This window comes from Colobus angolensis, unplaced genomic scaffold (genome assembly GCF_000951035.1).
Source record: "Colobus angolensis palliatus isolate OR3802 unplaced genomic scaffold, Cang.pa_1.0 Scaffold6, whole genome shotgun sequence".
Lineage (NCBI taxonomy): Eukaryota > Metazoa > Chordata > Mammalia > Primates > Cercopithecidae > Colobus > Colobus angolensis.
The window spans coordinates 25,839,501-25,865,008 of record NW_012119598.1 but is presented as its reverse complement, the minus strand read 5'-3'; the positions used below and the strand labels follow the sequence as shown (position 1 = coordinate 25,865,008).

The following is a 25,508-nucleotide window of genomic DNA, read 5'->3' as shown; positions in this document are numbered from 1 at the left end:
AATTTCCTTACAGTTTATGTTTCTGCTTTTTAGAAAGAAGCCTTTAAAAAGGGTATATGTTTTTGCCATATTCAAAATAAGGCTTCAGTATTTATGGCTGGGAGGTATAAGAAAGGTGGATCTGGCCAGGCTCCGATGGCTCACGCCTGTAATCCCAGCACTTGGGAGGCCGAGGCGGGTGGATCACCTGAGGTCAGGAGTTCGAGACCAGCCTGGCCAACATGGTGAAACCCCATTTTTAGTTGAGATACAACTAAAATACAAAAGTTACAAAACACAAAAGTTAGCTGGGCATGGTGATGGGCACCTGTAATCTCAGCTACTTTCGAGCCTGAGGCAGGAGAATTGCAGGAACCCAGGAGGCAGAGGTTGCAGTGAGCTGAAATCACGCCACTGGACTCCAGCCTGGGCAATAGAGCAAGAGTCCATCTCAAAAAAAAAAAAAAAAAAGAAAGGTTGATCTTATTGCTGGAAAGAACAGGCTTGTCTTGCATTCACATACCTCAATGTAAAGAAATGAAAAATGGCATGTTTAGTAGTAGTTTGCCCAGTTTATTTCCCTAAGTTTTGTCTTAGAAGTCAAGAAATTTGGCTAACAGACATTAACTTAAACTGAAGGAAGATAAGGAACCCTTTGTGCTACAGATGAGTAAACATTAAGTCCAGGGAATTTGGAAGCTGGCATTTTGTTAGTAATATTCTAAAATTTCCCCTTTTGTTATTTTGGAACCTCGCTTGTTTTTAATCTAAGTCACAGTCTAACAGGCATCCTCAGTCTGTATAATATAGAACTTGATGTGCAGGGGTGGAGTAAATTTGGTAACCATGTCAAGTAAATCAAAGAGTGAATCATTAAGTGTTAATTGACTGAAACATTATTCATTTACTTTTGAAATAGCTCTAACTTTTGAAAGACCATGTGCTAGTTTTTGTTCAAGGGAATCAGGTTTTGAAGCTTAGGCAGCTCTTGGTGGCCAATGTTTTTGGCAACACATATTTGAAAGGCCAAGACTATGTTTGACTTACCGAAAATTCCTTAGGGTTGTAAAAGCAAAAGTACCTTAGTAGATCATGAAATGCAGTGCTAGGTTTGAAGATCTCTCTGCTCTTAATACAGACTTTTAGGGAAAATCAAGTCATCAACTAGTCTTACCTCTTATCACATGAAATAAGGACTGCTGAATATGCACACCAGTAACATAAGCAGAGCCTTTCTTTTCTGTACATCTTAATTTCAAAAAGCATTTGGCTGCATCTTGTGATTTGCTTATTGTACCTTCAATTTATTTCCATAAAGAGGGACTAAATGTTTCTTAAGTAAACTTGATAAAAGATTTAGATTCCTTAAAAGCCTACATTGGCCGGGCATGGTGGCACACGCCTGTAATCCCAGCGCTTTGGGAGGCCGAGGTGGGCAGATCACAAGGTCAGGAGATCGAGACCAGCATGGCTAACACGGTGAAGCCCTGTCTCAACTAAAAATACAAAAAAATGAGCAGGGCGTGGTGGTGGGCACCTGTAGTCCCAGCTACTTAGGAGGCTGAGGCAGGAGAATGGTGTGAACCCGGGAGGCGGAGCTTGCAGTGAGCCGAGATTGCGCCACTGTACTCCAGCCTGGGCGACAGAGCGAGACTCCATCTCAAAAAAAAAAAAAACAAAGCCTACATTTTTTCCATTACCCTCATACCTTATCACAATGACTCTCTCACCCTAACCTCTGAGTTAGATTTTTCTGTTGCTTAGGTGGAAAAAGCAGTTGTCTTGAAACTAAATCCCTGCGCCCAGCTCTTTATTGAATGGGGCTGCAGTAGTACCAGTTTATGTGAATTGAGTTTTTTACATTTTGGAAGTTTGACCCTGAGGGGCACTGCTCCCTGATCATGTAGTTTAACTCAGAACATGTCTGTGTAGTCACAGGGAGAGATCCAGGATTGCTGCCCATTCTTAAAACTCAACACTTTGGGAGGCTGAGGTGGGTGGACACTTGAGGTCAGGAGTTCAGGACCCCTCTGGCCAACATGGTGAAACCCCATCTCTACTAAAAATGCAAAAATTAGCCCGGCATGGTGGTGCACACTTGTAATCCCAGCTACTAAGGAGGCTGAGGCAGGAGTATTACTGGAGCCCCAGAGGCAGAGGTTGAAGTGAGCCAGGTTGCGCCACTGCACTCCAGCCTGGGTGACAGAGGGAGACTCCATGTCCAAAAAAAAACCCAACACTAGCGTTCAGTTTGTTAGAGTAAGATTACAATGTGTATATGAACTACTATTTTGAATTGTATGTACTCAATATAATCCTCATATTGTTACAAGTGGTATTTTAAAAATTAAATAAAATGTAATTATTTTTTGTAGAGATGGGGGTCTCGAACGCCTGGCTTCAAGCAATCCTCTTGCCTCGGCCTCCCAAAGCGCTGGGATTATAGGCGTGAGCCACTTTGGCCCTGAATGGCACTTTTAAGGACTGTATGAAACAGTATGAGCCATCAGTCTGTGATTTTATTCCCCCTTTATCAGTATACACGTTAAAAGCTGCATGTTGCTTTTTTGAATGTTTGGGATCATTCCTCTTTTACTATTGATACACACTGTACTTGAAAATTAACTGCTCTGGTTCTAGATTTTAAGGCCGTGGAATATTTTAGGACAAAATCTATAGCTGCAGTTAAGGAGATAAGAGGCTAATTGAATCTCATGCGTTACTAATAATATAAATGTGTTTAGTCTCAGTTGTTTAGACAGGGATCACACAGAAGGTATTTGGAATACAGTTTGGATACATACGTTATGTTCATATCGACACTGACTCCGGGTGCTCCCCTTTCCGTGCATAGCAGAGCCATTGTTGATATGTTATCTACTAATGTGGCTGTCAGACCACCATGGAGAGTGCCTAGTGTATTGGTATGCTCTTCTTCTACTTTCATTTCACAAATCACTTTCCCAGGAGCAGCAGAGACAAGAGTAACCTAAGTATAAAAAAAAAAAAGAATCCTGAACATTCATTCTGTAGAATTAGAAAAGCTCAAACAGCCCATGAAGAACAATGGATTGAACTGAATCTTCTGAAAAAAGTTGACTCAGGAATTCAAGTAAATCACCAATCTCTCTGATAGAAATTGACCCTTATGCAAGCTATTTTTAAAGAAAAAGGAGTGTTTAGTGAAAAAATAGTAGTATTGGTTGATCTCCACTCCTCTGCAGAAATCAAACATTCAGTCTGAGCTTTTCAGTCATATGTATGACGCCTGGCATTTTTTAATGTCTCACTGGACCTTTGACACCAACAAAGACACCCAGCTGAGATCTGTTAACTCATTATAGTTTCAATTTGTTGTTTCCTAGTTTTGTACAAGCAGAATAATATTAACATTTTAAGTCACTTAATGAACAGTTCAACTTAAAAGACAAATTCAGTCACTGAGTTACTAGCATTTAAGAAAAACTTTTATACTATAAACCCATGTTAGTATAAAGTATAAGTGTAACAAATCCAGCAAAGTAAGTTACTGCTTTTAAGGTGTAGCCCCATTTACAGTAAGTATAAGGAAAAAGTATTACATGAAAGATAAACATATGCAACAATGTATTTAAAATTTTATGATTTTTGGCTGGGCACGGTGGCTCACATCTATAATCCCAGCACTTTGGGAGGCTGAGGCGGGTGGATCACGAGGTCAGGAGTTTGAGACCAGCCTTACCAACATGGTGAAACTCTGTCTCTACTAAAAATACAAAAATTAGCTGGGTGTGGTGGCGCACCCCTGTAATCTCAGCTACTCAGGAGGCTGAGGCAGGAGAATCGCTTGAACCCGGGAGGTGGAGATTGCAGTGAGCTGAGATCGTGCTATTGCACTCCAGCCTGGATGACAGAGGGAGACTGTCTCAAAAAAAAAAAAAAATTATGATTTTTATATCAAACATCTTTAAAAAGACAACTTATAGAAAGGTAAGTTTTCTTATGTATTTATGTTTAAATTACTAGGAAAAACCACCATGGTATAATATTTAGAACTTAGAGCTGAGCCGTGAATGGAATGTGCTGCATCCAGCAACATTAATTTTCGCGCTCACTACAGGTGTTCAGGAAGAATATGGACGAATATTTGGTGTGTCTGTTGTATTTGGGAGTAGGGGGATGTCTGAAGCATTAAATGGTTGGTTATATTCTAGATAAGTACCATTTATTAGGCACTGTGATATACTAGGCACTGTGCCAACCACTTACATGTACTATATATAGTAAGGAAGAGACAACATCCATTTGCAGAGAACTTAAATTCAGAGTGATTTATTTTCAGGGTCACCCAAGATGTGATAAAAACTGAGATTTAGATGTAAGTCTTTTCACCTTCTTATCTCCCTAATCACTAACTATATATAAGTAACATCTCTAGGTATGTAGTGGCCTTTATGACTCCCACCAGGAAGACACTTGAGAGTTTCACAAACCACCTATTTAGTGGTTTTATTGTTGAAGGCTCTGAAGGAAAACAGAACCATGTGAGATAAAACATCCTAAACAATATTATGTCATGTTTTGCACAACAGGTAAATCAATGTCAAAAATAAATTTTAGAACAGGATCTTTTTTGTTGTTGGTTTTTTTTGTTTTGTTTTGTTTTTTGTTTTGAGATGAAGTCCTTTTCTGTTGCTGAGGCTGGAGTGCAGTGGCTTGATCTCAGCTCACTACAACCTCTGCCCTCCAGGTTCAAGCGATCCTCCCGCCTCAGCCTCCCAAGTAGCTGGGATTACAGGCACATGCCACCACACCTAGCTAAGTTTTGTATTTTAGGAGAGATGAGGTTTCACCATGTTGGCCAGGCTGGTCTTGAACTCCTGACCTCAGGTGATCCACCCGCCTAGGTCCCAAAGTGCTGGGATTAGAGGCGTGAGCCACTGCGCCTGGCCTATGATCATCTGTTTATAGCAATAAATGATCTAGCCACAAGATGTCCTCATAAACTAATAATACACAACCGAGCAAGACTAAGGTGTAAACTCACCTCATTCACACATTTATGTGATTCTTTATAGCAGGCATTGGCAATGTAAAAAATGAATGAAGTTTAATCCCTGCTCTTAGCAGGTTCAGTGTCTAAAGGAAGAGATAAGCACATAAACTGCAGTGGAAGAAACTGTTGTAGACAGAATAAATACAGGTTTCTTGGAGTAAAGATACCTAACTTTTGAAAGTGTGTACTTCCAGGGAAAAGACATTAGGAAGGGCTTCCTGGAGAATGACATCTGAGTCTTGAAGAACAGGCAGGAGTTAGCCAGGTGAAGATAAGGGGAAAATCCAGGCAGTTTAAGAAATAGAACTAAATATGAGCGGCTTGTAGACAGCAAAGATAGTTTTAATGTGGTGTTTCTGTTTTTGTTTTTTGAGATAGAGTCTTGCTCTGTCACCCAGGCTGGAGTGCACTGGTGCAATCTCGGCTCACTGTAACCTCCGCCTCCCAGGTTCAAGTGATTCTCCTGCCTCAGCCTCCAGAATAGCTGGGACTACAGGTGCGTGCCACCATACCTGGCTAATTTTTGTATTTTTAGTAGAGATGGGGTTTTGCCACGTTAGCCAGGCTGGTCTTGAACTCTTGACCTCAGGTGATCCACCCGCCTCGGCCTCCCAAAATGCTGGGATGACAGGCATGAGCCACTGCGCCTCAGTTTTAATGTATTTTAAGGCATAGTTTGTTCAGTAAAGCTTAGTTCTTAAATTTCCATTTGATTACCTAACTTTGGCTGGGATGGCAAAATGTAAGACAAATATCAGTTAGATTTTTCTTTTTTTTTTTTTTTTTTTTTTTTTTTTGAGACGGAGTCTCACTCTGTCGCCCAGGCTGGAGTGCAGTGGCCGGATCTCAGCTCACTGCAAGCTCCGTCTCCCGGGTTCACGCCATTCTCCTGCCTCAGCCTCCCGAGTAGCTGGGACTACAGGCGCCCGCCATCTCGCCCGGCTATTTTTTTTTGTATTTTTAGTAGAGACGGGGTTTCACTGTGTTAGCCAGGATGGTCTCGATCGCCTGACCTCGTGATCCGCCCGTCTCGGCCTCCCAAAGTGCTGGGATTCCAGGCTTGAGCCACCGCGCCCGGCCTAGATTTTTCTAGTACAGAATACTGGTTTTGATTTTTTCCCCCCAACTTGAAAGGCCAAAGGACATACTAATAAAATTGTTTTAAAATTTACATTGGCATAGAGAAAATTTTGTACTGGGCAGCCTGATATGGCAATATAAATGCCTTCATATGTTCAATTCTTGTCTCCTCAAGTCAAGAGAATTAAACCAACGGAAGATGATGAAGGAATGTCCTGCCCACCCTCCCAGAGCATATAATCAGTAGTCTTGTTGGGGAAGAGGCCAATGCAAAGCTAACTTCTTTCTGATGAAGAAGGGGAATAGGGAGAGAACCCTGTGAAAAAAACATGTCAGCCTTGGTAAAGATGGGCTGTAGGGCACACACTTGTTTATTCAGTTATATCAACATAGCTAACTCCATGTTAGAGACCATGCTGAGCAATCTGACATGTGCTGTCTCAGTGCTGCCAATGTTTGAAGTGAATACTATTGTCTTCATTTTACAGATGAGAAACCGCTAGTCTAAGTTTAACTAGGATGTCTCAGGTTTAACCATTATGCAAAACAGCCTGCCCTCACATATCACCTGGACTGCTACAGACAACTGGGTCCTGATTCCTTAGGTGTCTTGGTAAAGATGGTATGGAGGCTTTCATGATGTCAAGGGGTCAAAAATTTACCTGCCATGGCCTAACCATACAGAGAACTGTCCAGATATATTCAGTCCCAGGATCCTGCAGATTGGACAATTGCAATAGGTTGGCAAGAACTTTTATGGATCAGCAGTATTTGCCACAATGGGCTCCTCAGTATATCATAAAAATGCTTCCATGTACACACGCATATACAGTAATCTGTCCCTTTTATATATGGCCTTATATCATGCTGTCTCTTCCTTGTACTTCATGCATTCATATGAGTTTATATGACTTCATCTGTGTAATCCCAGCACTTTGGGAGGCCGAGGCAGGCAGATCACTTGAGGTCAATAGTTCAAGACCAGCCTGGCCAACATGGTGAAACTCTCTCTACTAAAAATACAAAATCAGCCAAGCATGGTGGGGCATGCCTGTAATCCCAACTACTTGGGAGGCTGAGGCAGGAGAATCCCTTGAGTCTGGGAGGCGGAGGTTGCGGTTACCTGAGTTCACACCACTGCACTCCAGCCTAGGCGACAGAATGACACTTTGTCTCAAAAAAGACTCAGGTTGCCATAGCCCCTCACCCTCTCCCATCTGAGCTAAAATTCATCACAAAGAGACACTCCACGTGACACAGAGTCTCTCCTTTCCTCACTTTTTCAGTAAAGATAGGGAGAAGGCTGCCTAATAACAGCAGTGAAGATGCTGTTATTCATCACTGAGATGGTCCTTTATGAAGCTGAGTACCAAGAATTCTCTTTAAGCCTTGGCATTTCAGATCATTCTGGTCTTTAAAAGAGTTGCATTCTGCTGAGCAGTGGGATAAATAAATAAGCCACTGCCATCACTGTAACTGCTGCTGGCTGCTGTGCAACTCACCACCACTCCCTCTGCTAAACAGATAAAGGAATGTATGTCTCTGGCTCAGTAAGGGTGTCTGTAATGGGCCTAAAGCACAGGAGTGTGACCTAGGGTATGAGAAAATCTGTGTACATAAACATGTGAGCCACCCCAAAAAGAAGACTTATACAGAAGCATAGAGAAAAACAGAGTCTTAATGGATGAGAATTTTCTATGTGTATATTTGTGAATAAGGCTGTTTTCAAGCAATTTTCCCTGATGATGGACGTTGCTAACTTTGTGTGACACTGCAGATGACAGGCGTTCTAAGGACAGCATATGAATGCACCTTCATATAAGCAGGAAAGGAGGTAAAAAGACAGGATGTGGCAGTGTGATGGGGTAGCAACAGCAACAAACACAGATGACATTTATGTTCAAGGGGCTCTAGAAAGGTATATGCTATAAAAGTACCATGGTTCAACCATATTGCTGTTATCAGTCCAGCATTTCTGCTTTATAATGTATGTTCTAGTAGCTTCATTACACAGGTGACTTCCACTTAATGGTTAAGAGTAGTGGTTCTGGAAGCAGACTTAGGCAAGACCCTGAACTGAGGTTTCCCCATCTGTAGAGATAACGTACTGTACTGCCCTTATAGGGTTTTGTAAAAATTAAGATTAAAATTCAAATTAGGACAAGGCCTGGTATATCACAGGTGATCAAAACACTTTAATTTTGGGAGACTGAGGCAGGAGGATTGCTTGAGTCCAGGAGTTTGAGACCAGCCTGGGCAACACAGCAAGAACTCAACTCTATAAAAATTTTAAACAATGAGCCAGGCATGGTGGCATGTGCCTGTAGTCCCAGCTCCCAGGGAAGCTGGGGTGGGGAGCATCGCTTGAGCCCGAGAGGTCAAGGTTACAGTAAGCTGGGATCGTGCCACTGCACTACAGCTTGGGTGACAAGACTGAGACCCTATCCCCAAAATAACAACAACACTTTAATTTGCATCCTTATTATAAAAACTATTATCAAACAGAAATTTTCATTTGTATAGTTTGGCATATATTTTCTTAAAATTATTTCTATTGCTGAGGTCAACTATGACCTAACTACAAAACTCAAAGGACCCTTGGCAGCCTCTCTCTTCCTTAAGTGACCTCTCAGCATTTGGTGACATCGTGAACTTTTCCTGGGCTTCCCTTAACTCTCATGACACCACCTCCTCCTGGCTTTCCTCCTACTCTACCAGCCACTCCCCAGTCTCCTTGCTGGCTCTTAAGTCTTAGATTTAACTAGTCATTCAAAGACCAGACTTGATATTGGATTTACTCAGAAGGATATAGGATATATTTCTCTCCTGAGTTGTTGCAGTTGACTTCCAATTTATCTCCCTATCTCTGCCCTTGCCACCACCCCCATGTTTGGTCTCAATATTAGCAACAAGAGTGCTCCTTTGAAAATATAAACAGTGCTTGACAGAAAACAACAGTGCAAAAGTGATACGCATTCAGCATGATCCTTGACTTTATGTTCAGATAAAACTATTGTTAAGTTGAAAGTATCTCAATTTATGATGGGCTTATCCCAATGTGACTCCATCGTAAGTCAAAGAGCAGCTGTAGAAGTCAAATTATGTTACTTGTCTGCTTAAAACCCTCTCTAATGCAGCCCTCAAACAATGAAAAGCACAGCAATGGAAAGTCTGAGGGCCTTTACACTTTCTATTGCCCTTCCTGGAACACTCTTCTCCTTCAATATCCATGACTTTCTCAGGTCTTTATTGAAATGTCACTGTTTCAGTGATATCTTTCCAGGTAAGATTTAAAATCGAACTTCTTAAAAAAAAGAACTTACAGGAATATACATCTTGGGGCAGGGTGGGGGGTGGATTTAAGTTCTCCTGCACCAATACTCTATCTTCCACCTTTATTTTCCTTTATAGCAATTATCACCATCTAACATACTATGTATTTCCTTTACCTATTTTGTTTAGTGTTTGATTTGCTCCACTAAAATAGAACTTCCATTGCGTGCAGGGATTTTTGTCAGTTGTGTTCACTGATGTATCTCCAGTACCTAGCAATGTTTTAGTAGCTAACATACATTCTTTCCTAAAGGAATGTATGTCTTTGGCTCAGTAAGGGTGTAGGCACATAGTAGGCACCCAAATATTTGTTGAATGAATGAATACACTAAAACTTGAAGGTCAACGAGGAGCATTCTGTAACAATATGCCCAATATTTAGTGGCTTCAGCAACTAACTGAATAAACTATAGGGAGAATATTCTATGTAAAAGGCATTCGACTGGGCACCTTCCACTAGGCACTAAAGTTCCCTTTGACAAATGATTATTAAGCATATGGACTTGCTCCCAAGGAAAAAGTATAGAGGGAAGACAAACAAATCAGCAGATATTTTCAATAATATACAGAAAGTTCTATAACAAAAGTTAGTCATGGTGTAGAAGTAGATCAGAGGAACACATTCGGGGCTGCTTCTCAGAGGTAGCAGGTGTCACCTGCAAAGGACTTGAAGGATGAGTGAAAATGGCAGGCAAATGGGGCAAGGGTAGAGGATCCAAAGAGCCCTAGTCCTCAGGGAGTGTACAAAACAGCAAGGGTTATAAGAGAATGCCAAAAATAACAAGAGTTGCTAAACTAATGCCATGGAAAGCAAAACAAAGCCCTAGGGAAGAAAGAGCAAACAGGAATTAAATTAAATATTCCCTGAAGGTTAATTAGCTAAGCTTAAGTAACCCTGCTTTTGTTCATTGAAATAGTGGTGGTGGTGACAGATATGCTACCAAAGAATAAAAACAATTACTATCCCACTAAAACAAAGTTTAATGATTAAAAAAAATCACTATATTTTTCTTCCCCAAAGGCTAAGTGGCAGATTTTATTTAATCATTCTGGAATGCCTATAAAGGTAGGTGCTCTGAAGGCCTCTATCACATGGATCTCATTGGCAAGACCTCTCTCATATACAGGTTGTCTACTGCCTTGAACCTGGAAAAAGTGGGCTGATAGGGAAGGAGCCTTTCTTATCCTGTCTTCCATAGATTGAGGATTTGGGAAATGTTTGTTCACACTTCCAGCTCTCCTTTAAAGAGGGAAAGCACAAATTGTGTAGAATTTTTGCAACTGAGCTTCAGTTTGGAATCTAGTACGGTAGTTCCCAGGAGGGGATGATGCGCTGAAGGAATGCAAATATGGCAAACCAAGGCCAGGGGAATAGCCCATTTGTCATACAAAACAAAATAGGCACAAAGAAGTTTAAATCATCCCTGTTCACTTTGTATGCTACAAAGTCCTGGAACTCTTAGGATGGTCAAGTAAAAACTACAGTTTTTCTTCAGTGTTCTGTTTTTAATTCAGCAGTAGCTCAGAGAATCTACAAAGAAAGAATTAAATCTTGACTATCTTCCATGGCAGAGAAAATGTATTCATCATTTCTCTTGAAATTGGTCATCCAATTCACTACTGCTAAAATTATAATTTTACAAAATAGTTATATTTGCTGTGAGTTTATGCCACGTTCCTTTCCCCTACAATATGAATAACTCTTGAGTTCATTATTTCACAAATTGTATGTTGTGAAATATACATGTTGATTCCTTAAATCCTATCTCTGGGCTGGGCGCGGTGGCTCAAGCCTGTAATCCCAGCACTTTGGGAGGCCGAGACGGGCAGATCACGAGGTCAGGAGATCGAGACCATCCTGGCTAACACCGTGAAACCCCATGTCTACTAAAAAAGTACAAAAAAAAATTAGCCGGGCGAGGTGGCGGGCGCCTGTAGTCCCAGCTACTCGGGAGGCTGAGGCAGGAGAATGGCATGAACCCGGGAGGCGGAGCTTGCAGTGAGCTGAGATCCAGCCACTGCACTTCAGCCTGGACGACAAAGCAAGATTCCGTCTTAAAAAAAAAAAAAAAAAAAAAAAAAAATCCTATCTCTGAGTCATCTTACTGTTTTTATTAAATTTTTAATTATAAAAATAAAAACATTCATTTTACATATGTAAAGCAGTATAAAAGTACAATTTCCTACCTACTACCCTTTCAGTGCTGAATATCATTCTATACCATTCCCTAGGCTTACTCATATACACACAGGGTATACAATTTTTTAAAGGGTATTTTTCTTACCTTTTATTCAATTACAAAAATGGGATATTACATACATTACTTGGCAGCTTTCCTTTTTCTCTTCCCAATGTATCACAGTCATTTCTCTAGCTCAATTTATTTGTTTTTAATTTTTTTTAGAGATGGAGTCTCTCTATTTTGCCCAGGCTGGACTCAAACTCCTGGGCTTATTAAGTGACCCAAAAAGAGAAGGCACGACACCATGCGCAGCCTCCAGCCCAATGTATAGAGATCTCTTTCAATAGCTCTGTGGTATTCCCTACTATGAATATAGTAGAATTTGTCAAGCTATTTCTTAAAATATGTGTTATTTCTATATTTTTTTTACCATCACAAAGATGCTTTATTTGTATAGGATAGATTGACAAAATTAGATAGCTGGGTATAAGAGTATTTAACAGTATATATTTTAAAGTTTTTGTTTTTTTTTTTTTATTTTTTGTTTTTTTGAGACAGTCTTTTTCTTGTTGCCCAGGCTGGAGTGCAGTGGTGCGATCTCAGCTCATTATAGCCTCCACCTCCCGGGTTCAAACAATTCTTCTGCCTCAGTCTCCTGAGTAGTTGGGACTACAGACACTACCACCATGCCTGGCTAATTTTTGCATTTTTAGTAGAGATGAGGTTTCACCATGTTGGCCGGGCTGGTCTCGAACTCCTGACTTCTAGTGATCCGCCCTCCTCGGCCTCCCAAATCCCAAAATCCAAAGGGATTACAGGTGTGAGCCACCGCGTCCAGCCATATTTTAAATTTAACAGATCTGCCAGATTTTCCAACAGTAATGAATATGTTGTTTCCTCATTGGTTAACAATAATGCATATTACCTTAATTTTTACACTCTGACAAGCAAAACATAGTATCTCATGGTTTTAACTAGCATTAGCCAGACTCACAGTGCTTTTAAGCATCCTTTAATATTTATTGCCTTTTTTCTGTGAACAGCCTCTTTATGTCTTTTGTGCCTACTTACCTATTACAGTCTGTCTCTACAGTTCTTTTTACCTATCAAATTTTAACACCAATTCATATGGTGAAATTCCAGACTGTTGTATTTTGACTTTTATTGTATCTCTTGCCATAAAAAGATGAGTTCAGATGAACAAAGTGCATACTGCCTGACACACAGTGCTATGTACATGTTTTTAAAAATAAACGATTGAAAGTTCTTTTTTTTTTTTTTGAGACGGAGTCTCGCTCTGTGGCCCAGGCTGGGGTGCAGTGGCCGGATCTCAGCTCACTGCAAGCTCCGCCTCCCGGGTTTATGCCATTCTCCTGCCTCAGCCTCCCAAGTAGCTGGGACTACAGGCGCCCGCCACCTCGCCTGGCTAGTTTTTTTGTATTTTTTAGTAGAGACGGGGTTTCACCGTGTTAGCCAGGAAGGTCTTGATCTCCTGACCTCGTGATCCGCCCGTCTCGGCCTCCCAAAGTGCTGGGATTACAGGCTTGAGCCACCGCGCCCGGCCTGAAAGTTCTTTTTAAGGTTGTGCACAACATTTAATGACACGCTCCTGTTAGTAAATCATTGTTAAGATGTGACTTATAGTAACACAAGACTCAGTCACATGCAGTTACTGTGATTTCTTTTACTAATTCTCCCATGGTTGGACATTTAGGTTATTTCCCCTCAGACAATTTTTTTTTTTTTTTTTTTGAGACAGGGTCTCACTTTGTTGCCCAGGCTGGAGTGCAGTGGCATTACCATAGCTCAATGCAGCCTCGACCTCCTGGGTTCAAGGGTTCCTCTCACCTTAGCCTCCTGTGCAGCTGGGGCCACAGGCACACACCACCACACCTGGTTAATTTTTAAAATTTTTTGTAGAGTCGGGGTCTCATTTTGTTGCCTAGGCTGGTCTCAAACTCCTGGGCTCAAGCTCTCCTACTGCGTTCGCCTCCCAAAGTGTTGGAATTACAGGTATGAGCCACTCTGCCCAGCTATTTCCCACTTTTGATATCACAAATAATGCTGCAACAAATTTTTTTGTACATAGATCTTTGAAAAAAAATATGCCTTATTTTGTCTTGGGTACTGCTTATACATAAGACAGTTTTAATGACCAGTGAACTTGAAAATATCTATTGGCATATCATGTTGATAAATTTTGAATATCACTGCCCTTTTGTAGTCAGTCCAAAATCTGTAAGTTCTTCTATTAATAGTAAGTATAAGATCTATTCTTCTGGCTGGGCGTGGTGGCTCACGCCTATAATCCTAGCACTTTGGGAGGCTGAGGCAGGAGGATCACTTGAGGTTAGGAGTTTGAGACCAGCCTGGCCAACATGGTGAAACCCCGTCTCTACTAAAATACAAAAATTAGCCAGGCATGGTGGTACATGCCTGTAATCCCAGCTGCTATGGAGGCTGAAGCAGGAGAAATGCTTGAACCTGAGAGGCAGAGGTTGCAGTGAGCCGAGATTGTGTCATTGCACTCCAGCCTAGGCAACAAAGTGAGACTCTGTCTCAAAAAAAAAAGATCTATTCTTACCTTTCTAACCATTTCTGTCTTCTTTACATGCTTGCTGTCTCTCAAGCCTATATGTCTTTAAGGTTCAGTCCTAAATCTTTACTGCTTCTCTCCAGTGTGTTCCTCCTCTTGACATCTCATTTAGGTATTCACCTTCATCACTCATTTCCATAAAGATGACTTTACACTTTGCCTTCCTTTGGAATTCCACTCCTTATTTCTATGTCTGTTGGACTCCACATGGTATTTCTGGATCCTAGCACAGTGCCTATCAGTTGATATTCCCAATGTATGTTCCTCCACATGTGTTACTGTGAGAGGAAAGTTTCAATGGCGAATAACTTAAACACGATAATGTTAAGCATATTTATTTACTGCAGAACTACTCAAAAGTTTTAATATGTAAAAGGGATACAATATCTTCACTTACATGAAGTACCTAGAGTAGTCAGTTCATGGAGACAGAAAGTAGAATGGTGGTAGCCAGAGCTGGGGGCAAGGAGAAATGGAGAGTTATTTTTTAATGGGTCGTAGTTCCAGTTTTGCAAGATGGAAAGAGTTTCTGGAGATGCATAGTGGTGCAAAACAATGAGGATGTAATTAATATTACAAAACTGTACACTTAGAAATGGCTAAGATGGTGTGTGTTTCCTCCAAATCTCATGTTGAAATGTGATCCCTAATGCTGAGGTAGGGCCTAGTGAGAGGTGTTTGGGTAATGGGGATAGATCTCTCACAAATGGCTTGGAGCCCTTCTTGCTCATGCAAGATCTGATTGTTTAAAAGAGTGTAGCAGCCTAAGCAACAAAGTGAGGCCTGTTTTTACAAAAAATTTTTAAAATTAGCTGGATGTGGTGGCGCGCTCCTGTGGTCCCAGCTACATGGGACGCTGAGAGGCAAGGAGGATTGCTTGAGTCCAGGAGGCTGAGGCTGCAGTGAGCTGTGAATGTGCCACTGTACTCTGGCCTGGGTGACAGGGTGAGATCCTGTAAGAAAAAAGAAAAGAAGAGAAGAGAGAAAAGAGAAAGAGAGAAGAAACGACAGAAAGAGTAAGAGAAAGAAAGGAGAGAGAGAAAGAAAGAAAAAAAGAAAGAAAAGAAAAGAAAAACAATAGAGGCCGGGCGCGGTGGCTCAAGCCTGTAATCCCAGCACTTTGGGAGGCTGAGACGGGCGGATCACGAGGTCAGGAGATCGAGACCATCCTGGCTAACATGGTGAAACCCCGTCTCTACTAAAAAATAGAAAAAACTAGCCGGGCGAGGTGGCGGGCGCCTGTAGTCCCAGCTACTCGGGAAGCTGAGGCAGGAGAATGGCGTGAACCCGGGAGGCGGAGCTTGCAGTGAGCTGAGATCGCGCCACTGCACTCCAGCCCGGGTGACAGAGCGAGACTCCGTCTCAAAAAAAAAAAAAAAAAGAATAGAAAAAAAAAAGAGTGTGGCACTCCCTCTCGCTTGCCATCTGACGCACCTGCTCGCACTCTGCTTTCAGACATGATTGTAAGCTTCCCGAGGCCCTCATCCAGAAGCAAGCACCCCACTTCTTGTACAGCCTGCAGAATTGTGAGTCAAAATAATACTCTTTTCTTTATAAATTACCCAGTCTCAGGTATTCCTTTATAGCAACGCAAATGGACTAACACAGGTATTACATTTTATGTTATGTGTATTTTACTAAATTTTTTAAAAAAGGATACATCAGTGTTTCCTGAACTTACCTATTCATGAAACTCTTTTTGTAAACAGTACCTCTGATGGCCCCCTTCTTGGCAGCAGGAGTGGGAGAATTTGGGAAAAGAAAGGGAAACAGGATGACAGAGGGGAAAATAGAGTGCAAATGAGAGAGAGAGAGAGACAGAGAAATAGAGGGAAAGAGTAAGTAAGAGAAACTGGAAGAGACAGAAATCAAAGGAAGACACAGAGGGTGAAAGTAGAAAAAGAAATAGTGTGAAAGGAAGGCAGAAAGTTAAGACATGTTGAAGATTGTCTGTGAAAATCATAAGAAAAGCTATAAAAGGTTATTTATGCAAGAAATACTGTATAATTTAAAAGTAATTAGGCCTTCTGAATGTAAAATTATTTTAAAAAGCAGTTCATGTACAAGATATGTAAGAAAAATAAAATATACTTTTAATAACAGGATTGTAAGGAGGCATAATATGGATTTTTACCTACGTTAAAGGCGAAAAAATTTTTTTTTCTTTTAAAGGTTTAAGCAAGTTTTAAAATGTTAATTATAAAGAAAATTCTGTGTGTAAACATATTGGCTAAAGTTAAAGGGGTGTCATCCAGTTTTTCTGTGAACTGGACGTTAAAATAAAAGCACAATAGATTTTTCTTAAAGCACTAACCTGCTCTTCAACAAAAATTATAAAAAGTTAAAAAGAGTCTATAAAAGTCTTACCTTATCGTCAGACATTAAAATTCAGTAAATAATGTCGACAAGATTTTATTAAAATTATATTTAACATTAATAGCACGTTAATATAAAGGTAAATTTTAACTTATCTGGCATAAACTCATACAAAAACATTGTCAAATATCAAATGGTGTTTGGCTTTCTTAAGGCCTAAAGGCAGCCAAATAAGTCACAAGGCCCCTTATCCCCAAGGCCACGGCGCACAGGGGCGGTGAAGGCCACAAGAAGGCCAAACATTAAAAGGGGGCAGGGCCGCAGCGTCCCCTAGGCGGCGCTGAGTGGGAATAGAGCAAGGGGCATCACCATGAGGCCTCAAGCCCAAGCCCCAGGATATGCAGCAGAAATTATATACTTAATGTATTTTCTACTTTCCCTTCCCTTGGAACTAAACGTCTTTTAGAATTTCCAGTACACCAGCACCAGCCTGAAAACCACATCCTAATCAAAAGACAGAAAGAAAAAGAAACTCAAGCCAGCCTAGGAAGAACCCTATTTTATGCTATTAACCACTGAGACTGCCATCCGCATAGCCGAGAAAAAAATGGACCACCATACTCGAGTCAAGAAAACATCTTCCTCTCAGAATCACTGGTTACTATACTAGAATCAAATCCTACTCAGTTAAAGAAAGCTTAATTTTCATATACCTTCTATATTGCTTCCTTTCCTTTCCTTGTTCTGTTACTAGCTCCTTTGTAACTAAGTCTGACTCACCTCAAACCGTTGCCTTTAATGCTTGCTCTGTCATACCTTGTGGAAATGTGAAAGATCAGCAACAGCTAGCCTTTTCACACAAACATTTATGTCCCAGCCCTCTAATTGACACAGTTACCCCTAGCACTCATTGTTGTAATGACCTGCAGAAAAAACGTCAATTTTCTGCTCCTACAGCCTGGCAACCTTGTAGTAAATGGGACTACGTCCCTTAAACTCCTTAGAAGCAAAGTTGACTTTCACGAAAAAGGTTTGTGCAGATCTAAAACCCCTCATCTATTTCACTAAAAGGACTACCCCTTCTAACTGTCAGCCTTATCAATATAACCCTGTCCTTCTCTTTATCACCACGTCCACCTTAACTAACTCTAGACCTGCCCTTAGTTGCTTCTGTGGTATGGGGATTGACATAAATGGAAAAGACCCCCTAGGTATTTTTAAAATACACATTTTTCCCCCATCTCCCCCTTCTTCAGTAGCCTCAGTTCTGGATCCCACACCAGTTGCTCCTACATCTAATAAAACTAGGTTGTCTATTTTAAAAATAAGAGATCTAAGACAGACCTTAGCCATCAAGACAAAATATCAAGATGCAAATGCCTGGCTGAAATGGATTAAATAATCCATTTGCACTTTAAATAAAAGCGATTATTATGCTTGTACGCATGGTAGGCCAGAGGCCCAAATTATTTCCTTTCCACTCAGATGGTCTCCTCTTTGACCAGATATGGACTGTGTAGGGGAAAGAAAAAGAGATCAGACTGTTATTGTGTCTATGTAGAAAAAGGAAGACATAAGAAACTCCATTTGGATCTGTACTAAGAAAAATTATTCTGCCTTGCGATGCTATTAATCTGTAACCCTAGCCCCAACCCTGTGCTCACAGAAACATGTGCTGTGTTGACTCAAGGTTTAATGGATTTAGGGTTGTGTAGGATGTGCTTTGTTAAAATTGTGTTTGCAGGCAGTATGCTTGGTAAAAGCCATCGCCATTCTCCAGTATTGAGTACCCAGGGACACAATGCACGCGGAAGGCCACACAGACCTCTGCCCAAGAAAGCCTGGGTATTGTCCAAGGTTTCTCCCCACTGAGACAGCCTGAGATATGGCCTCGTGGGAAGGGAAAGACCTGACAGTCCCCTAGCCCGACACCCGTAAAGGGTCTGTGCTGAGGAGGATTAGTGAAAGAAGGCGGCCTCTCTGCAGTTAAGAGGAAGGCATCTGTCTCCTGCTTGTCCCTGGGAATGGAATGTCTTGGTGTAAAACCTGATCATACATTCTGTTTACTGAGATAGGAGAAAACTGCCTTATGGCTGGAGGTGAGACATGCTGGCGGCAATACTGCTCTTTACTGCACTGAGATGCTTATATAAAGTCAAACATAAATCTGGCCTACGTGCACATCCAGGCACAGCACCTTTCCTTAAACTTATTTATGACACAGAGTCCTTTGCTCACGTTTTCCTGCTGACCCTCTCCCACCATTATCCTATAGTCCTGCCACATCCCCCTCACAGAGATGGTAACGATAGTGATCAATAAATACTGAGGGAACTCAGAGATCAGTGCCGGTGCAGGTCCTCCGTATGCTGAGTGCCAGTCCCCTAGGCCCACTTTTCTTCCTCTATACTTTGTCTCTGTGTCTTATTTCTTTTCTCAGTCTCTTGTCTCCACCTTGTGAGACATACTCACAGGTATGGAGGGGCAGGCCCCCTTCAGGACTGTATGGTGGCTCTTTCAAAATCACACTGCTTGGGATAATCCATCATACTAAGCTCTCTCTGCTATTTCCTAAAATTCAACACCCTGTGGGTCAGCCCCTGAGGGCAATACCGCTTCCATTTCTAAATGCCAAGTTTACTTTGTGCCTCTCACAGCAGGAGGAAAATGTGGTGCTCCTTGAAAACATAAAAAGATACAAGAAGCTCAAGCCTTTCCAAGAGCTCGTCCATCAGTCCATGCCTAGCCATCCCCAAGCAAATATATAGTGGTACTGTGGAGGACCTTTACTGGACACTGCCAAATAATTGGAGCAGTACTTGTGCTCTAAACCACTTGGTTATCCCCTTAACCCTGGCATTTCATCAACCTAAAAAGGTAAAAACAACACACTGCAGGCCAAAGGAAACTCCTTGAGTCCTTTAATCCTCAGGTTTACACAAATGTTATTAAGGTCCTGTGAGAAGTGCCAAGTAAGTTTAAAGCACAAAATCAAATAGCTGCAAAATTTAAATGCACGTTGTTCTGGTAGGTAACTATAAATTAAAAAAAATAAATAACTTCAATTCTCACCTCATTCGCTCTTATTATTGCTGTAGACTGTTATATTATTCCCTGCCTTCAAAGTTTTATACAAAAACTTGTCTCTGTCACTCTTACAGAGTTAACTCCTAACTCTCCTCCACTGTATTAAAAAAAAAAAAGTTACTTCTTTTAGAAGGACAAACAAAGCAATTAAGTCAAAACATATTAAACAAGTTTGAAGAGGAATTATGAAATAAAAAAGAGGGGCAATATTGTAAAAAGTAAAGTAGAGGTTCCTCTTCAAAGACTTTCCTCCCCATCCAATTAGGAATAAAGAGTAACTTCTCTTTTTTTTTTTTTTTTTTTTTTTTTTTTAGACAGAGTCTTGCTCTGTCGCCCAGGCTGGAGTGCAGTGGCCAGATCTCAGCTCACTGCAAGCTCCGCCTCCCAGGTTTACGCCATTCTCCTGCCTCAGCCTCCCAAGTAGCTGGGACTACAGGCGCCCGCCACCTCGCCTGGCTAGTTTTTTGTATTTTTTAGTAGAGACGGGGTTTCACCGTGTTAGCCAGAATGGTCTCGATCTGCTGACCTTGTGATCCGCCCATCTCAGCCTCCCAAAGTGCTGGGATTACAGGCTTGAGCCACCACGCCCGGCCAAGAGTAACTTCTCTTAGAAGAAAAATTTATTCAAAGACCTGTGCTTCTAAATATGTGCCCTGGCATGCTTATACTGGTCCAAGCAAGCATTAGGTCATAGCCTGTTCCTCTTCCTTATTTAAAAGTGTTTTTACCTTTTTCAGCATTCCACAAGTTACTTCCTCCTTCCTTTGTTCTGCTCTACCTTTGCCTTTTAAAAAGTTCTAAGTTGCTAGCCAATTGGGACAAATACAGAATGTGAGGTCCAAGGGAAACCGGACACGGCAGTCGGGTGGATGCGTCAGGTTATAAATGACCCTGTCTCCTTTGTTCCGTGTACTCTTGTGGCAAAACTGCTGGTGAGTGTACGCTTTCTGTAGGAAGTAAAAATGGTCTTACTGAATGGAGCGAGGCATTGGTGCGAGGAGCCGCCGCCATCTTGGGGCTGCTGGGACTTGCCTCGGTTGGCGACTCCCGGAGGTAGGTAGTTTGTCGGGCCGGGTTCTGAGGCGTTGGTTCTCTTTACTCTTCCACTCCAGGCCACGATGCCGCAGTACCAGACCTGGGAGGAGTTTAGCCGCGCTGCCCAGAAACTTTACCTCGCTGATCCTATGAAGGCACGTGTGGTTCTCAAATATAGGCATTCTGATGGGAACTTGTGTGTTAAAGTAACAGATGATTTAGTTTGTTTGGTGTATAAAACAGAGCAAGCTCAAGATGTAAAGAAGATTGAGAAATTCCACAGTCAACTAATGCGACTTATGGTAGCCAAGGAATCCCGCAATGTTACCATGGAAACTGAGTGACTGGTTTGAAATGAAGACTTTGTCGTGTACTTAGGAAGTAAATATCTTGAAATAGAGAAAGTGTTGGGACAGAAAGTACTTGATGTAACTAAGTGGACTATTCAGAAGCTTAGAGGTCATTTTTTGTAATTTTCTTTTTAATGTTTACTTTAGAGAGCTAGGGATGCAAATGTTTTCAGTTAGAAAGCCTTTATTTTCTTTTGGAAATTGAACAAGAAATGCATCTGTCTTGGAAACTTTGCAGATTATTTGATGTTAGGTAAAACATGTAATTGTTTCTCTGGCAAATTTGTATCAGTAATTTGAAAATGAGATATTAGAAAAAAACAATTCTTCTTAAATTTAGTTCATCTTTAAAAGAACATTAAATATAACCATTTTGTTGGATCGATGTATTTCTTTTGGAGCATAAAATGTATGCTGTTGTGACCAATAAATATAAAATGTGGAAATTGGAATTAACTCCACACCATAGTATGCATTGTTATGCATATGGTGCACCTAATTATGTATACCAGTGTAGTCTCAATTATATCTAAAAGTAGTTGTGACTAACAAGTATGCTTTGCCTTATTTCCACATTTAAACTACCTTTCAATATATGGGATTTGTAGTATCAGCTTGTTGAGCAATGACTTTGAATCGAGTTTTCAGTGATCAGAAGCAGCAGTTATTTGAGTGCATGAATGGAATGATAACTATAATGTAGTGAAACCACCATATTACAGAAATATTTACTACATATTTTCCATCTGTAGTTTCTCAGAAAGGCTATGGATTAGTTGAACTGTCAAATCTTGCATACTTCTGTGACACTCTTGCCTGTTTTCTCTAACCAAGGTGTTAGGTGTGACTGTCACAACTGTTAATGTTTTCCGGTAAACTAGAAGTATATTATTATTTGATAATTATATTTGTACCCTAAATTTCACCACCTAAATGTAATGTTGGTTCCCAAGAATGAAATGAAGGCACTACATTGAAATATGTTTTGTATAAATTTGTCATGTTGAACATTTTAGCATGGTAAGTTCCCTTAGCTATATGAATTTTGGCATGTTTCAGAGAGATCAGTAAATAAAATATTACATAAAATTAAAAAAAATGGCCTTACTAAATAAATTAATATTCAAGTGCTATTTCTTTATGGTACTGGGGAACAAGCATTTCAAACACTATTTTGGCTAAAATACCTCACAGCTGCAAAAGAAAAAGGAGAGAACAAAAAAAAACACGTTTAGTTTATGTGTTTGCTTCCTGCCTTAAAAAAATAACTGTTCTTTCATTTTCTTTTCGTCTACCCTATACCCCCTTCCCACTTTGCCATCTGCAGTACCAAAAAAAAAATCTAGAGAAGGCTTCTAATTACTTGAACTCCTTTAAAGAATTCAGAAGAAAGGTGCCACTCACCCCCTTTTGGGGTGTTCTGTTTCCTTTGTGGAGATTCAAGAGTCATGGGCAGATTCTTTTTATGTCTTAGGCTCTGTTTTTCTGTATTGCATGACATAATCTTTTTGGCTTTGAGGTACCTGAGATGACTTTGCCTTATGAGAGGATTTGACCTTGGCCTGTATAATAGTGGACGAGAGCTACAAAGTTAGGGTTGGCTGAGCAGTTTACAGGAAGTGGTCTTGACCTTTTTTTTTTTTTTTTCTTTTCTCTCCTAGGAAGTTGTTGTTTAAGGATCCTAATTCTAGTTCAAAGATGCATTCGAAAGGGTCTTCTCTAGTGCTTTTTCTCCCAAAATTAATCTTAATTTGGTTTGCCTGCGCACATTTGTGTGAGGAGCTGAACTGTTGCTTTCACAGGTTAATGAGAGACTGAGTTTTTTTTAGCTCCGAAGAGGAAAAGGCGTTTGCTCCTCCCAGCCAAAAGGTGCCCCTGGGTGACTGGGGCCCTCGTGGGAGTGTCTGGGGGTTGAGCCCCCATGACATGCAGTGGCCTTGCAGAGAAATCCCCAACTAAAATTCATTTTAAAAATAGTGGCTAGGTACTTGCTTCGGTAGCACATACACTAAAAGTGGTGGCCAGGTGCAGTGGCTGATGCCTGTAATCTCGGCACTTTGGGAGGCGAGACGGAAGGATCACTTGAAGTCAGGAGTTTGAGACTAGCCTGACCAACATGGTGAAACCCGATCTCTACTACAAATACTAAAAGTAGCCGGGTGTGGTGGTGGGCACTTGTAATCCAGCTACTTGGGAGGCTGAGACAGGAGAATCACTTGAACTTGGGAGGCTGAGACAGGAGAATCACTTGAACCTGGGAGGTGGAGGGTACAGTGAGCCGAGATCACACCACTGCATTCCAGCCTGGACGACAGAGGGAGACTCTGTCTCAAAAAAAAAAAAAAAAAAAGGCGGACTTCCCAGCCCCACTCCTGTCAGGATGTTGGGACTGCAGGAACTCCGTCCGAGAGCCCCACCGGGGGGACTCTGTCGGCCTCCTTTGCCGGAGGCCAACAGACCTCTCCCTATCCACCTTCTTCCTTGAAGCTAGGTGACCAAAAATAAACTTGCAGTTTTGCTCCTACACTTGCCTACTCGCTGGTTCTTTTTGTGCCCGCTCGGCTGGTCTTAGAAAAACAAATCAGTTGGTGCCGAAGACGTGGGAGGAGACCCCTCCTCAGGCCTCTAGGGGTTGAGGAACCGCCTCCTGCTCCCACACCCAGACGGACCAGGACCTGAGACACGCTTCCCTCACTCTCACGGCCTCTCTGGGGTAAGTGCCCTTGTCTCCTCTTTACCACCCTCAGCCAAAAATCCTGCGCAGGTCCGAGGCCCACTTTTGAGCCACCAAGTGGCTCGGGAGACCCGTTCAGGACAGAGACGTCTGCCTGAAGGTAATCTCCACTTTGGCTTCATGAGCCTCCAGTCTGTCTCTGCTGGTTCCAAAGGACGCTTTGAAACCAGGCAGAGATCCACTTCCATTTCCATTGTGTCCATTGTGTAAGTAAAGAGGAAATAAAAGGGAAACCCCCAGTCCAAATTTCCAAAGAGCACCGGCCTCTCTGGGGTAAGTGCCCTTGTCTCCTCTTTACCTCCCTCGGCCAGAAATCCTGCGCAGGTCCGAGTCCCACTTTTGAGCCACCAAGTGGCTCGGGAGACCTGTTCAGGACGGAGACGTCTGCCTGAAGGTAATCTTCACTTTGGCTCCATGAGCCTCCAGTCTGTCTCTGCTGGTTCCAAAGGATGCTTTTAAGCCAGGCAGAGATCCACTTCCATTTCCATTGTGTCCACTGTGTAAGTAAAGAGGAAACAAACGGGAAACCCCCAGTCCAAATTTCCAAAGAGCACCCCCTTAGGGTGCCTCCTAGCCAATTTAAAAACCTTGCAGCTTGAACAAGACCTTAGGAGGAAGCGGTTAATTTTCCTTTCCACTGTGGCGTGATCGACCTCAGCAATTTCTGCCAGCGGCTAGGCAAGTGGTCTGAAACTAATTACATACAAGGCTTTTGGGCCTTTCGCTCTCGTCCCGATCTGCCCTATACTCCTCCTTCTCTCCCCGCTCTCCCCACCCCCTCCCTTCCTGCCCAGATTCCTCCTCCTTGCTCCTCGACTGGTAGCCAGCTCCTAGCAGCGGCTTTACAGCCCAGTTGTAACCCCAGGCCAGAGAGCACATACTCCGCAGACTCCAAGGCTGCAAAAGGAGCCTGCCTGCTATAAGTGCGGCAAGGCAGGACACTATGCCAACAGGTGTCCGCAAGGTCCCTGAGCCCCAACGCAGCCTTGCTATAACTGCAAGGCATCAGGACACTGGGCCAGTGAATGTTCTAACCCTCGTCCACCAGCAACCCCCTGCCCTGCTTGCCACCAGGGAGAACACTGGAAGTCTGATTGCCCCACCCTGAGAACAGGTGCCGCGCCTCCACGTGACCCCCTTTCCCAGGATCCTGGGAGCTCCTTCCAGCTCCTACATCTGGACGACGACAACTGAAGGTGCCGAGACTCAGGGACCCCCATCACTCTCGCCGAGCCGCAGGTAACTCTCCTGGTAGCGGGCCCCGACCTTAACAACGCCCCTTAACAGCAGGAAGTAGCCAGACAGACCATGGCACCCCTTTATCACTATTATCAATAAAAGGTTGGACTGTTTGGATGAACGGAGGCAGGATGGCGCACTTCCGGGTTCTTCTTCACCAACTTTTCCCACACGCGCGAAAATTCAGCCAGTGCCCAGGGAAGGTGCAGACCAACTGGGCATGCGCCAGGTGACGTCAATCCGAAGAGACCAAAATTTACCTGGTCGCACCTGCGGAACGCCCCCTGACACGCCCGTGCCCTGCCTATTGCCCTTCCACTCCTAGAAAAGCCGCTCTCGGCCAGGGTCCCACGCGGACTTCCCAGCCCCACTCCTGTCGGGATGTCGGGACTGCAGGAACTCCGTCTGAGAGCCCCACCGGGGGGACTCTGTAGGCCTCCTTTGCCGGAGGCCAACAGACCTCTCCCTATCCACCTTCTTCCTTGAAGCTAGGTGACCAAAAATAAACTTGCAGTTTTGCTCCTAAAAAAAAAAAAAAAAA

At 42.3% G+C, this 25,508-nt stretch overlaps 2 protein-coding genes across 3 annotated transcripts in view; one reads left to right on the top strand and one right to left on the bottom strand.

Moving 5' to 3' along the window:
- ACOT13 (acyl-CoA thioesterase 13) overlaps window positions 1-25,508 on the bottom strand; it is a 36,788-nt gene that overhangs the window by 847 nt on the left and 10,433 nt on the right. For both annotated transcript variants that reach the window (XM_011962789.1, XM_011962790.1), the window contains exon 2: window positions 2,784-2,968. In XM_011962789.1, coding sequence (XP_011818179.1) covers window positions 2,784-2,968 — 185 coding nt within the window. The remainder of the gene's footprint in view (window positions 1-2,783; window positions 2,969-25,508) is intronic.
- Window positions 20,619-22,084, top strand: LOC105526708 (signal recognition particle 9 kDa protein-like). The gene has a single exon (XM_011962788.1). It carries the CDS (start codon window positions 20,728-20,730, stop codon window positions 20,986-20,988), a length of 261 nt encoding a protein of 86 aa, XP_011818178.1. The 5' UTR covers window positions 20,619-20,727; the 3' UTR covers window positions 20,989-22,084.